This window comes from Podarcis vaucheri (genome assembly GCF_965113315.1).
Source record: "Podarcis vaucheri genome assembly, chromosome: 2".
Classification (NCBI taxonomy): Eukaryota; Metazoa; Chordata; class Lepidosauria; order Squamata; family Lacertidae; genus Podarcis; species Podarcis vaucheri.
The window spans coordinates 94013245-94028711 of record NC_138760.1 but is presented as its reverse complement, the minus strand read 5'-3'; the positions used below and the strand labels follow the sequence as shown (position 1 = coordinate 94028711).

The 15467-nt window shown below is 42.6% G+C and overlaps 1 protein-coding gene across 4 annotated transcripts in view; it reads right to left on the bottom strand.

Annotated features, from left to right (window-relative positions):
* Window positions 1–15467, bottom strand: part of TMCC1 (transmembrane and coiled-coil domain family 1) — a 112297-nt gene that overhangs the window by 51233 nt on the left and 45597 nt on the right. Inside the window, exon 1 of one of the 4 annotated variants that reach the window (XM_082209779.1) lies at window positions 13226–13650. The exons of the other annotated variants lie outside the window; for them this stretch is intronic. Within the exon in view, the coding sequence (XP_082065905.1) occupies window positions 13226–13264 (39 nt within the window). The 5' untranslated portion in view covers window positions 13265–13650. Of the gene's footprint in view, window positions 1–13225; window positions 13651–15467 lie in introns of those variants that run through there. 4 annotated transcript variants of the gene reach the window in all.

Genomic DNA, 15467 nt, shown 5'->3' with positions numbered 1-15467 from the left:
GCCACTCCATTTCCATCTACCAGAAGGTATCCACAGTGAGTCACGGATACAACAGAAATGGGCCTTCAGTAAGAGTACGGATACATATTTAGCAATCTGGGTTGCAATAGCAACCTGTAATAGCAGCCTAATCTCCATGTAGCCTAATCTAAGATTGTGTGATCAACAATATTTGTAATATTATTTGAAAGCACTGGCAGTTAGTAGTGGATATTCTGGGTGAAAAGAGTTTGCTGACTGCACATAAAAGAACAAGAGATCTTAAAAGATTTGTTGATCCACAAGTGCAAGACTCTGTGGATATCATCTGTCTGGATACCACACTTATTACAAATATCAGTAAATGGTAGATGTTTATGAATAGAGTAGATAGCAAATCTTACATCATTCAACACCTTTGCACCTTTGCACATGTAGCAGCACACACGAGGTGTATGTTATCAAGATCCCTTGCAAAAATTTTTTTACGTAAGTCAAACTCAAAGGATCACTCAAGAAACATATAGGTAAGCATCTGAGTAGCACACATAATTTTTAAAATAGTGAATCATTTTGTGCAATAAGATCACTGTGCTGGAACATTTTCATTGTTTTGTGGGGAGATGGCCAAGGACAGAAAGAAAATCTGATGACAAAAAGTTGCAAGGAACATTATCTGAGCAGCAGATATTCAATGTCTTCATTTAGACCATTAGCAGAAGCTAACTATATGTTTTGCATACAGTTTGTTTCCACTAATGATCTAAATGAGGACCCTGAGTATCTGTCACTTTTTAAATTTCCTCTATGACAATTTTCATAAAGTGAACTTAGACCATAGCATTTCTGCGCAGATACAGTCAGACACAGGACTTCAGTTATTATCTGCCTACTATACATCAGTTTCATGAAGTGTAGAATAAAATGCAATCAAGCATTTTTTGAAAAAGAGATTTTTCACCTAGATTTGGGGGGGAAAATAAAGGCAAAAAAAATTTATCCCCCCCCCCGCCAGGCGCGGGGCTGGGGCGGGGAAGCCCGAGCTTCCCCCTCCCCCAGAACGGGACCCAGAGCCATGCCGAAGCTGCGCGCAGCTTTGGCATCGCTCTGGGAACTTGCGGGGCTGGGGGAGGAGGAAGCCTTCCGCCAGCCTCCAAACCATGTCGGGAGACAGCGGGATGGCACGCTGCGCCTCTCCCGCTGTCCCCCGAGTTTGCAGGGCTGGGCCAGCCTTCTAACCAAGTCGGGGGACAGCGGGAATGGCGCGCTGCCCCCTGCCGCTGTCTCCCGAGTTTGCGGGGCTGGCGACGGGGAGGAGCAGGCTTCTCCCCCCGCCAGCCTTCTAGACAAGTCAGGGGACAGCGGCAAAGGCGCGCTGTGCCTCTCCCGCTGTCCCCCGAGCTTGTGGGGCTGGCGGTGGGGCTCTCCTGAAGCCTGGAGGTTGTGGGGCTGGTGGGGGGGAGAAGCAGGCTTGCTTCTCCCTCCCCCAGCCTCCAGATCAGGTCGGGGAATAGCGGGATGGCGGAGCGCTGCCATCCCGCTTTTCCCCGACCTGATCTGGAGGTTGTGGGGCTGGGGGGGGGAGAAGCAGGCTTGCTTCTCCCTCCCCCAGCCTCCAGATCAGGTCGGGGAATAGCGGGATGGCGCAGCGCTGCCATCCCGCTATTCCCCGACCTGATCTGGAGGTTGTGGGGATGGTGGGGGGGAGAAGCAGGCTTGCTTCTCCCTCCCCCAGCCTCCAGATCAGGTCGGAGAATAGCGGGATGGCGGAGCGCCGCCATCCCGCTTTTCCCCGACCTGATCTGGAGGTTGTGGGGATGGTGGGGGGGAGAAGCAGGCTTGCTTCTCCCTCCCCCAGCCTCCAGATCAGGTCGGGGAATAGCGGGATGGCGGAGCGCTGCCATCCCGCTATTCCCCGACCTGATCTGGAGGTTGTGGGGATGGTGGGGGGGAGAAGCAGGCTTGCTTCTCCCTCCCCCAGCCTCCAGATCAGGTCGGGGAATAGCGGGATGGCGGAGCGCTGCCATCCCGCTATTCCCCGACCTGATCTGGAGGTTGTGGGGATGGTGGGGGGGAGAAGCAAGCCTGCTTCTCCCCCCGCCAGCCTCCAGATCAGGTCGGGGAATAGCGGGGTGGCGGCTCTGCGCCTCCTCGCTGTCCCCAGCTTTTGGGTGCAGGCTGCTGCCCGCAAGCCTTGCGAGCCCGCGGGACATCCTGCCGGGCTTGCAAGACTTGGGATAGCTTCCTGAAGCCTGGAGAGCGAGAGGGGTCGGTGCGCATGGACCCCTCTCGCTCTCCAGGCTTCAGCAAAAGCCTGCATTCGCACCATAGGACGCACACACATTTCCCCTTCATTTTTGGAGGGGAAAAAGTGCGTCCTATAGTGCGAAAAATACGGTAATCAGACAGGAATGTTTTTAGAAAGCAAAATCGCTCCCAGTTGCTACATTGTCACTGTTTATGACACGGTATTTCTTCGTTTAAGTCCTTTGTGCTCAAACGCAAAAGAGATTCAGATTGCTTAACTCAGGGGTAGGCAACCTAAGGCCCGTGGGCCAGATGCAGCCCAATTGCCAATTGCCTTCTCAATCTGGCCCGCGGACAGTCTGGGAATCAGTGTGTTTTTACATGAGTAGAATGTGTCCTTTTATTTAAAATGCATCTCTGGGTTATTTGTGGGGCATAGGAATTCGTTCATCCCCCCCCCGCCCCCCCAAATAGTCCGGCCCACCACATGGTCTGAGGGATGGTGGACCGGCCCATGGCTGAAAAAGGTTGCTGACCCTTGGGCTTAACTTCTATTCAAGGGTTAATTATAGGAAAATAGAAAATCAATTTGCGGACAACCCATAAGACAGGAAATAAGGTGAGAGGTGGATAATGGAAAAACATGAGCTAGGAAAAAAACCAGCTGTCACAAAAGAGAATTCCAGTCTTGATTGCATTTAGATAAAAAACCTGCAGTAGAATTAAGTACTGTCAAAATTTTCCAGTATGTGAACTGAAATGAAGAATTGGATTTCAAACAATCAAATCTCAAACAATTCAATGTGGCCTCTACTCCCTTGTCTGTGTCAATTACTCTTTGTAATTCAGAGAATACTGAACAATGAACAAGCCCAGGAAAGGACTGAATATGCACTTTGTATAGAAATAATAGCTTCATAATGTAAACATTTACTACTATTTATAGTAGCACAAAATGCAATTATACTAACTTTCCTCTTCTGGAAAGAAAGATCTGATCCAACTGCCACCAAAAGAGTTTTAGAGAAGAACAGACAAACTTCATGTTCACAACACAATCCTAAAAAGCTATAACCATCACAGATAAAACTACATTTCTTTATGCTATCATTCAAATGGCACCTTAAAGAACAGTCATTCAAATGTCTTTATAAATATTCCTTGATGATGATGATGGTGATGATGCTTGTAAGCCATATGCAAAACTGTCATTCTAGTTAACAGAATATTTACTTTTCATGAAACAAATGCTGTTTTGGCAGCTTTGTATATATGCCACAGTATATGTAAAGCACAGAGATTGCAACTGTGCTTATTACACTTGAATCAATTTTACAAAGACAAAGCAGATGAGGAACGGTTCTATTTGCTGAAGTATTAACCTCAGTTAATTATCAACCTACTAAATCATTACAAAGTGCCAATGGAAAAATTTCACTGGAAAAAACCTGTACTTCTTAGGATACAAGGAGAGAGGGGGAGTGTGAAGTATATAAGTAGGTATTAGTGTGCAGTCCAAATGTGAAACAATTAAAAGAGCACTAAATCCAAAAATACAAGGAAATAAATGTGCAGTTACCTCAATTCAGAGCAACCATCAATTCCCTTTACTGCACTTAAAAGTATGAAAGCTATTTACATACAACTACAATCATTTCAATAAATTGAAGAATTTGAATTTAATATAAATTGAAGAATAAATCAGTTGCTCCCACTGATTAATCTGACACTAAGAGAGATATTAATATGCAACTGAAAAGATATAAATGCTACTACGACAACAACAACCACCACCAAGTCCATTTGCTATACATACACCTATGGCATTCTACCAGGTAAGGAATACTAGGTTTACCGAAAACAAATAGCTTAAAAAAATTGTTTGCCTCCTTTCCATAGTTCAAACCTTGCTCAAGGAGGTTTACAACATAAAAAATACATAATTACAAACATAACAAAAATAGTCGTAAACAATAAACAAACATCAGAAAGTACACAACCAAATTGAGCAATTTCCACCTAAATAATAAGATGTAAGATAAATATACTAAAATGTGGTGGTGGGGTGGCAATGGGTATGGCTGGGCAAGCCAGAGCTGCTTGTTGCTGCCGCCAGTGATAGTCCCATTGGCAGCCTGGGCCTGACTCTGCAAGGCACGAGGTGACATCCTAGCTGAGCAGGGTCATTTGGTGCTGCTGACTTGCATCTAGTAAATAATGAAGTGTCTGCTCAGAAGAAAGCCACACTGAGTTCAATGGGCCTTACTCCCAGGTAAGCGAGTGTGAGGCTAGGGTGTTTTATATAGGCATCCAGGGCTCCTCCGGATGACAAGTTGCCCCTCCTAACAAAAGCCTGTTCCCCCCTTAACAAAAATCCTGTCTACACCCATGCACGTTGAACAATATATCACTGCACGTTGCTGGGTAAAAATTGTTATTGTGGTGTGATTTCAAAACTGATTTTTGCGATTATATTGAAAATTTGCACAGCGCTAAAACAGATAATAAAATTTGTGATGTTATCATGCAAAAATGATGAAAAATAGTTGGGAGGAGGCAAAGGATGGGGCCGTGGACCCCCAGGGTCCCCATTGGTCTTATGTGATCAGTTCTATACAAGCTAGAATTGACATTCAAGAAATAGCTGTGTCTCATCTCAACAGAATAAAATTCCATATGCAGTGATTCTTCATGCTGCGCAAGTGCCTAGAAGTTTGAAGCTGCCAGCTAAAAATATTTTCTTAAACTCTGTATGGAAGTATCAGAAGAGATTCCTGAACTAAGAGGTACTGAATACCACTGATGAAATCACTCCTATTTAAAAAAGAAATTGTTGAGGACAAGAGCATCAGACACATTCTGGAACCTTTATGCCCCTGGTGTCCGACAAAAAGAGAACCAGTGTGGCATAATGGTTAGTGTTGGACTAGGACCTGGGAGAGCAGGGTTCAAAACCCCACTCAGCCATGAAGCTCACTGAGTGACCTCAGGCCAGACACCATCTCTTAGCCTAATCTACTTCACAATGTTTTTGTGAGGATGAACCTTGAAATCCTTGGAAGAAGAAGAAGAAGAAGAAGAAGAAGAAGAAGAAGAAGAAGAAGAGTTGTTGTTTGGATTTGGTATCCCGCTTTAACACTACCTGAAGGAGTCTCAAAGCGGCTAACATTCTCCTTTCCCTTCCTCCCCCACAACAAACACTCTGTGAGGTGAGTGGGGCTGAGAGAATTCAGAGAAGTGTGACTAGCCCAAGGTCACCCAGCAGCTGCATGTGGAGGAGCGGAGACGCAAACCCGGTTCGCCAGATTACAAATCTACCGCTCCTAACCACTACACCACACTGGCTCTATCTATAAAGATAAAGGTTGTATATAAATGTAATAAATAACAACAACAACAACAACAACAACAACAACAACATAAAAAACAACCAACAGGCATTTCTCAAGTTCATTATTCTGAAGGAACAGAGCAGGAAATGCCACACAATGTCTACCATCCAGAATAGCTGAAGTAAGTCCCAGAATGCCAAATTGTATTCCTGTAATTGAAAATTTGGGAGCCGGATATATGAAGCCTACTGTTTTCCGAAAATGAGGGTGAATTATGCTGTAACCACCAGTTCTCCCACAAACGGCCTTAAATACATCAGAACCAAGAAAGATGTCCAAGGAGACAGCTGAACTGGAAGTGATCTAGCCAGCTGGCCCCTCCCTGCATCTTGATCATAGTTTTTAATCATAGTTTGAACGTAATATGCTACAATTTCCAAGTAAAAGTTATTCCTCATTGTCTTTAATACTACTATTATCCTACATAGTATATACCTCCAGTGGGAAAGGAAAAACAACAGATCGTATACCCCAGGTAGACAGGGAGTGCACTTTAACATCTGCTGCCTGCCTATAACTCAGACAAATTAATAACACTGTGTATATATTTCATACATTACCATGGAAAGAGACATGATTTGTGAACTTTCTAGTCTTTCCAAGGATTTAGTTCTGCTTTCTTTTACAATTTAAAATTCACATACAGGGATGGCTCAAAGGGAAAAACTGGTGGTATCCAATTGGTGACCTTCAGTGAGGGAGACAATTTTTGATCATTCTTCTACTCCTGCAATCCCATTCCCTTCCCCACCCCTGCAAAAAAGAGAGAGAGCCTGCTCTGGAAGGTCTGGAAAGAGATGAAAATTTCTCAAAAATTTCCCTCCCTCCCTGTTCTGCCTTCCTTCAGCAGAGGGACATCTACCATATATTATCGTTTATGTTTCTTTTCTTTTGGATATCACTTGGAGCTGATTAAGATTGACTTCCATGAATGTGGTATTAACGGTGTGTCTGTAAGTGACTGTGGAGGCCGATTCTATGTTTAGGACAACCTCTGCCAACCAAATGCCTCCAGAATGATGTTTTGTATTACAACTCCCATCACTCCCAGCCAGAACAGTTAGTGAAGGCTGGTTTGGGGAAACACTGGATCTTGGTAGTACACTTAACAGTATCTGAGATTTCCGCATCTAAGTTGACCCACTTTTATGCAAGAGCCGAATTGTTACTTTCTTCCTTCTTTTGGCAGCCCTTGGCAATGCTTGGTACCCACTGCCCTAGGGCTGTGAGGAGGCGTAAAATTTTGGCCTCATTCCTCCCCTCCCATGGAACAAGGCAGAGTGCGGCCCAAGGGTTCCATGTCCAAGTACTCTTGTGGCCCACCTTGTGGCTGGTATAAAAGTTGGGCCACCCTGCTTTAAGAGAATAAAGAATACATAACAACTATGTATTTTAAAGTACTTGTTGCTGGGCCTGTTTGTAGAAACTGCCTCGAGCAAACACCTAATAAACCTCAAAAAATTCAGCTGTCTCAAGAGTACAGAAATGAAGCACCCCTGTGTATCGCTAAAGGTCAATCCAATTACTACGGGGAATTACAGGAAAGCATCCCACAGAGCTAAATAAGCTCATTGTCCCCAGAAGAATGGCTAGAACATCCCAAATCTAGATTCATATTCTTAGTACTGCGTATAAATTTTTGAGGACAAGTATTCACTCAGGAGAATAGCTCATAAAGCTCTCTTTTATAGATAACTCACCTTTCATTCCAATTAAATGAACCAAAAGTTATGCCTCTGTGTTGTACTACAGTAAGTCCTCTCTACTCCCTCCCTCCTCCAAATAAAAACCCACAACTGGCAATCAGCTTATGAGGATGAACTGGTAGGCCAGGGCACACCATTCTGTCTACAGAAACTAGAAGCTGTTAGCTTATGTTATTTTATTATACCTCATAGAAGTGATTACTTTGGGAGTGTATATGAACCATGATCTCACCCATCCTTATTATAAGATCCATTTGTCATTATACACCATTACTCAAAGCAACTTAAATTACTAAGTGTGATCTAATGTTACAAAAAGAGTAATAGGAGAATATCTTAAAGGACAAAGAATGAAGGAGATTTTCCAGGAAAAATATTGAAGTGCTTCCCTAATCAGCTTAGCATTCATGACATACTCATTGCCAAGAAACATGTCCAAAAGACTGGTCATCTGACACTAACAAAGAAAAGGTCTATGTTCTTTAAGTCAGTGATACTTTAGAAAATACAAAAGCTACCGGGAGGCTACTCTATGAAGTATACCAGAGTAGGAACTGGCATTACATGCTGTTTGGTCACTCCTGCATGGTTTTTAATGCTGTAGCAGCAAGCCATGTACCATGAGCAACTTTGCAAGGAAAACAGTTCACCGCATGGAACAGATGTCATGGGCAGGTGGTTTCAACTGACCTGCACATGGCAGCAGCTGTCAGACTAACAGCTGTGACTACTTCCCTAGTTAGGAAAGCCATCTACCATTTCATTTGTTAATATTTCATTAAGCTGGCAAAAACAATTACAATACTGTAAATGCTTGTCAGCAATTTTTTCTTCAAGGAGACAGGTGTTGCGTTACTGCACACACTGCAGTCTGGCCTATTTTTTAGCTCAACTCCCAAGGTAGAATTCATATGTCTAGTTCATTTGCCCATATGATTTCCATTTAAGGAGATAGTAGGGAGGAAACTTTTAGAACAAACATCAAATCAAATATTTTGTTTTTTAAGGGTTTTTCAGAAAAATCTGTTTTCAGATCAGTGCGTCTACCTAAAGTTTATTATATCAGCACTACAACTAAGCATTCCATATACACACCATATACACAGTCTGGGTCCCCTACATGCTCCCAATGGATTAGCATAAAGGTAACCAAAGACGCGCTTGCCTACAAAGTGGAAGGGTTTGCATTACAAGGACTAAGCATTGGTGTGCTTCCTCTTCCTTCTCTGACACACCTGCAAGGACATGATCAGAAACTTCAACTTCTGTTTTAGACTACCAACAGTTTGATGCAACAAAGTTTGCCACAATTTTGTGTAACCACAAGTACTTTTTGCTGAACCAAGCCACCTTCTCAAACCATGGTTTGAAGCTAGTGGTTTCAATCAGCTATTAGATATTAACAACCACAGTTTGCCAGGTTTGGATGACATGGCAAACTGTTAATCCAACAGAAGTGAAAGTTTCCAAATTCCTCCTTGCGGCTACACTGGAGGAAGAGAGAACATGTGAATTGGAGACACACCTATACTTAGTTTCATAAGTGTTTACTGTTTAGTACAATTTCCTTCCAGAATGGAAGGAAGGGGAAAGGAAGTGTCAACTATGTGAGTTGTTGAGTCTTACCTCCCTGACATTTCTGTTAAGAAGACACATATATTAAGAAGAAAAAATAAATAAAATCCATTGTGTTGTGGCATGACTGATGTTCCCTTGCTTCCCAAAATGAGTTGCCTATTGTGATATTCACTCAGATGTTCCAAATTACAGTGGTACCTCGCAAGACGAATGCCTCGCAAGACGAAAAACGCGCAAGACGAAAGAGTTTTCCGTTTTCTGAGTCGTTCCGCAAGACGAATTTCCCTATGCGTTTGCTTCGCAAGACGAAACGCCTTGCGAGTTCTTGCGAGTTTGTTTCCTTTTTCTTAAAGCCGCTAAGCCGTTAATAGCCACTAAGCCGTTAATAGCTGCTAAGCCACTAATAGCCGCTAAGCCGCGCTTCGCAAGACGAAAAAACCGCAAGACGAAGAGACTCGCGGAACGGATTAATTTCGTCTTGCGAGGCACCACTGTATCTTACCTATATAGTTCAGGCAGGTTATGAAATAAACTATTTTTACCCTCAGCTATTCAGATGATAATGCCTTCTCAGGATTCTAGTCCAGCCAAAATCAGGAGAGGGACTTGGGTTTGTCCACTCCCTTCCTGTGCCCCACCCAGCTAGGGGAAAGCACTGAGCTGAGATATAACTTTTTCCCATAGCAAAGAGGGCAGGGGAGTCTAATGCCAGAAACAACATACAATGAAATGTTTAAGACAACTAATATTGAATACACTACAACTGCTATATAAAACAGGTGGTCAGATGTTCTGCTAAATGAACTGTTCTAGTTATGAAAGCAATTTCCATGAGCTCTCTAAGGCCATTTTAAACTTCAGACTGACACCCATTCCACCTTCACCCAAAGTCTGAGATTATTTTTCTGGACAGCTTTCAGTAGCCCTTGAGTAACTTCATTATTATTTTTTTACATCTGTTATAAATATCATTGATTATTTTCTAGAAAAATGCTGAATAGTATTAATATACTAAGGAATATACCTGACATACTGGGAGCTTAAGCACAGTTAAGCAATTTGGAGCATTACTTCTGTAGTCCAACTTGTTTTCATGATATAAAAGTAGTAAGAACTAATTGGGGGGGGAGGGGTGATATCACTGATCAGAAGTTAAGCAAATTTAATTTATACTCATATTGCAAATTCATTACTCCCATCTTCACTTTTCTGAATTTGTCTGTGACTGGAAGTACAGTGGTACCTCAGGTTACAGACACTTCAGGTTACAGACGCTTCAGGTTACAGATTCCGCTAACCCAGAAATAGTACCTTAGGTTAAGAACTTTGCTTCAGGATGAGAACAGAAATCGTGCGGCGGCTGCGCGGCAGCAGTAGGAGGCCCCATCAGCTAAAGTGGTACCTCAGGTTAAGAACAGTTTCAGGTTAAGAACGGACCTCAAGAACAAATTAAGTGCTTAACCCGAGGTACCACTGTAGTAAGCTCTAACACTGTTGATGAAAGGAACAAGGATGTATTTTCTCTGCAGAACTATTTTGGCTACCTAGTAACACTCATTTACTATAATTGAAGTTTAGATACTGTGAGTGTCCTGGATATTAACGCTGATATAAAGCAATATCCTGCATAACTCAATTAATATAGAGCATGCAGGCTTCCAAGTGATGCAGTATTCTTCATCAGAGTATAAAGAAAACGTATGTTAGTCTCAGGCACACATAGTATCTCCTCATATGTAGTTACTAGACATCATATCTATAAGAGGTTAAACTTTTGAGTTCATTGTCTGAACGTAGTACAAACTACATTTTTTTAAAAAGGATAGTAATACTTCATTTCAGATAGACCTCTGTAATTGTCTGCCAGGCGTTCTACTGCAATTGAATTTACAACACCAACTGAAGAGTACCAACAGATATAAATGTGTGACCAATGCCTTTTCCACATGGGGTGTATTCACACAGTATGCACATTATATTCATGTAGTGATGATATTTTTTTCAGCCACATTTTGCCAGTCTGTTCACATAATGCAACTTAATAATGCAACTAACTGTGATTAAACTGTTAACTTAAGACTAATGGGAGGTAAGGCAAAAAGAGTGCTACACTAGAAAGGCCATACATGTAGCCATATCCTATTAGTAGCATTATAGTATTTTTCCTACTGCAAAATATTTCTTGGCTACCAGGAGTGTTGCTGTTGAAAGTGTTAATAACTATGCTCAAATTACTGACGCTGGTATAGTTGATGGTATGCTATAAGGGATAATTAGGTGCAACTGATTGTGTACATTCCTATGATCAGAGAACCTTTGAGCACTGAGATGTTCTCCCAGGCACTCTTGCATTAGGTTGGAACTGCTGCATTACCACATTATTGGCATTATTAGCAGCAAAGTCTTGCCCTGACACAGACTCAGGAAGGCAATACGATCTACTCCATACTGTATCATATGAACAGGGGCACAAGGCTCTTGTACCTTGCAATAACTGCAGACTGTACATTCAGTGTACATGTGAAATTCATTCACTGGGGAAATGCATTCCAAATTTGAAGAATCCTCAAACACTACCACTTACAAATCAGAAGGAGCAACCCACAGACAGCATGCAACTCCCCACCCACCCATAGAAGCCCAAATTGTTTATGCACCAAAATCTGTGGGGGGGGGAATCCATGGAGAGTGATAATGGGTATAGAATACATGACAGAAATGCATGTATTCTGTACCCATTGAGAAATGCAGTTTAGATTGTTTTAAAAAGCAAGTTTTTAGCCCTTATGACTGCACAGTATGGGGAACCATAATATTGGGCTCAAATTATATAGAACCTTAAGGCCACAAACTGGCCTCCCTTGACTTAATGTAAGATTCAGAAGTCAGTGAGAATAGGTTTGTTTTGTGGAAGAACATAGCTACAGAAACTATGTGAAGTCATTGCATGCCATTTTTTTTTTAATTTAACAACAGTAGAGTCTTCATACAACTATTTGAACACACCCACTTCACATTCCCAATAGTGCTCAAACAATGATCATCAGATTTTACAGCTTATTTCAGATGAGTGAGTGGACCTAGGCATAAACCAATTTTAACTATTTCAATGATACTGCTTATTTCCTTTTGTAACAACACTTGGGAGAAAGGTTCGGCATTGATATGATCTATATGCTCAGATCCTCAGCATACTTTCTGGGATTACTTGCAAGTAAATAATTTAGCCCTGGGGAAATAAAGTCAGGCTGTGTGTGTGTGGACACATGCAAGGGGAGAGAGAAAAATGGGTCTGTTTCCACTTGCCAGCTCCCAATTTTTATATTGATATTTGATATGCTCATCGCTTTGCTATTTCAAAAATGCTGATGAACTCTGAAAAGGGTCATATGGAATGCCAGTTCATTGCAACACCCTAAAGCTTCCCGATAGACTGTCTGCAGGGAGTGCATTTTGACCTAAATGGAGCATTCAGCTGCTGATCACTGCATTTAACACAAAAAAGAAAGCCTTTACAGGCATTTTAGTGAAAGAGGTACAGAGTAAGGGTTTGTTTCATTTTTTTCAATAAATCCAAACTGGGTATAAAGCTTGAGGCCCAAGACCCTATAATTCAGATGATGTCCACAGTATTTGATTCATAACTAAATTCTGTCTTATACAAAAGGTATTTAAGGCCCTCATTTTATTCAGCTTTTAACCTTTTCTATTTTTTTAAAAAAGAAAACAACTAAAGGATAGGTTTACAGAATAAACTTATCTACATGTCCAAATTAGGAAAAATACCCATTTTTCAAAAAGCCATCTTAACACACAAAAGCGATGGAAAATATTAAGCAGCAGAATTTCTTTAGAACAATTCCTTTGTTCTTCCTGACTAATACTTTTGAAGAGGCAGCAGCAGCAGCTTCCCTCTGCTTTGCTAGGTGGTTATCAGTCAAATACTATCCTATGCAGAAAGTCCATGTGTTCCATTCCACCTTGCTTTTTCCATTGAGCTCATATTGTGGTATATTAATATGAGTCTTGTTTCTTCTGTATCACACAAGTATGCTAGATATTAAGTCAAAAGAGAGAGCAGCAGGCTCACCAAAGTCCATAGCTCTGGATTTGCAGAGAGGGGGGAAAACCCTGTCTGCCAGTGGACAATTTGCTCTAAAAAACCTTTGTGTCTGTTAGAGGGAAGAACAAAAGGCAGAGCTGCTTCCTCTCAATACACCAGACCCCCGCCCACCTCCTCCGTGCAAGCAGAGATTTCTCTTCTACGAGAGAAATGTGATAATGAGGACAGTCCCACAGATCTTGATGGCAGAAGTAACCTACCTTTGATAGCTGCCTCCTGAGGCTGAAGCGCTGGACCATGGTCACCTTTTTTCTCCAGACAAAGCAATCCACCAGGGGAACGGGAAGGGAAAAGCAAAGAGCAAAGAAGACAGACTGACAGCTGTCTAAAACTGTGTCAAGCAACACATCCTGCAGACTACTAGACGGGCGAACTCCAAGGGGAACCCTCCCAGTCTTAAAACTTCAAATCAGTTCATTGTTCTTCCAAAAAAAAAGGAGCTTGTGAAACATGCAGGCAAAGACAGCGGGGAATGAGAGGAGGGGCAGAATCCTGGAGCTGATCACCCCTTGTGCCAAGCTTTTTTAACACTTCCTGTGAGTCAGCTGTGAAGGGTCCTGACAGATGGACCACCCCCCTCTCTAGATTCATTAGCTAAATGTTGCCGCGGAACCACCTGAGCCTTGGACGGGACTGACTCGCTGCTCTAGTTAATTCAGGGTGCGGTTAGCAGGCATGTGCCTGAAGTACCGGTAAGAGGGTAAACAGCCAAAACAATCCTCACTAAGATTTAAGCAGCCTCCCTCTTGTGGGTGTCAGCTTTATAAAAACACATGCAAGATCTGCTCTTCTGCCCTTGTTGCAAAATGCAGCCTAGCTTGCTCAAGCCTCAGAGGGTAGGTGGGGGTGGGGAGATAGATGGTTAACAATGGCTCAGAGGAAGCAAGACTACTCTGGGCTCAGCAGCTGCAGGGCTGTGCCTAGTACTACTGGCTACACATTTCCTCTTATTCACATGCTGAGGTCTCACCTCTCTGAGCGATCATCAGGTACAACCACACATACTACAGCAATGACATCAACTTTGCTCAACTCCAAAGCAAATTAGAGGTGTTTGCTTTGCTTCAAGAGGCTAAAAAAAGCAGCAAATGATTAACAAGAAACTGAGGTCTCTTGCAGCACTCACAAGAGCCCAGACAGCATCACGCCAGAGAAAATATTTAAAGAGGAGAATATTTTACCACCAGCTTAAATCTTTTCACTCTGTTGCTTCAAATTATACCTAACAAAAATCTCACTTGGAAAACTGAATTCGAGAACTGGAACTTTTGACTGATGTCTGTGCCCCAAAACTCTGTCTGCCCTTGAGGAAGCAAGAATACTGTGGCATTCGCACCACTTGCAAGTGCCAAACTGCTAGACCAGAGACTGCAGACAGAACAACAGAATGAGGTGCAAGTTACATTTCCAACTACTACACATGTGCATGTGCACGTCATCCAGAATTATTACAGCCTTTTTGGTTTTGCATGCACAGAGCACCCACATATAGTTCTGTGGCACTAGTTCAAGCAGGGTCATTTACTATGTGTTTGCTTAATAAGCCATCACACAATGGGGCCCAACCTAGTCTAGGCTTTAGGCACTGATGCAATACAAATAAAGGGTTTTCAAAGCTGGAGAGGATGACATCCTTAACTCATTCCCTGCCACCTCCAATATGTGTAGCTCAGAAGCTATGTTAAGAACCCCTGAATGGGTATGGAAGCTTATTACATGTGGTCTACGAATTTGAAATCATTTAACTGAAACACATTGCATGTTCTAGAAATCTAGAATGAAAACAGCAGGGACAAATCTTAAAATATGGCTGAACTGTGTAGCCATTGTGACCATGCTAACCATACTGATTGCAAAGTATACCAAAGATCAAATATTAACTCTTCCAGAGTATAGTGGTACCTCAGGTTAAGAACTTATTTCGCTCTGGAGGTCCGTTCTTAACCTGAAACTGTTCTTAACCTGAAGCACCACTTTAGCTTACGGGGCCTCCCGCTGCTGCCGCGCCGCCACAGCATGGTTTCTGTTCTTATCCTGAAGCAAAGTTCTTAACCCGAGGTAATATTTCTGGGTTAGCAAAGTCTGTAACCTGAAGCACCTGTAACCCAAGGTACCACTGTAATTTAACATCCCTGATGTTAAACACATGGAAACATTTCTACATGCATTTTCTATGGTCCCATCCCCCCGCCCCAATGCTGTCTTTCCATTTGTGGAAGATTTTGTTTTAGTAAAGGGGTTTCTCCCCCCCCCCCAAGTTTCCTCTTTCTCCTAAAGCTTCCTGTGTCACCTACCAGGCTGTTCAAAGGTCCCACATACTTTCTGGGTCAGATTTTGAAGTGTACAGGAGGATATAGAAGAGAGGGGGAATCAGAAAGAAAATACTCCCGCTGAATCAACAAGCCTTATTAGAAAACAGCAACACTGAAGAGAACCCTATAT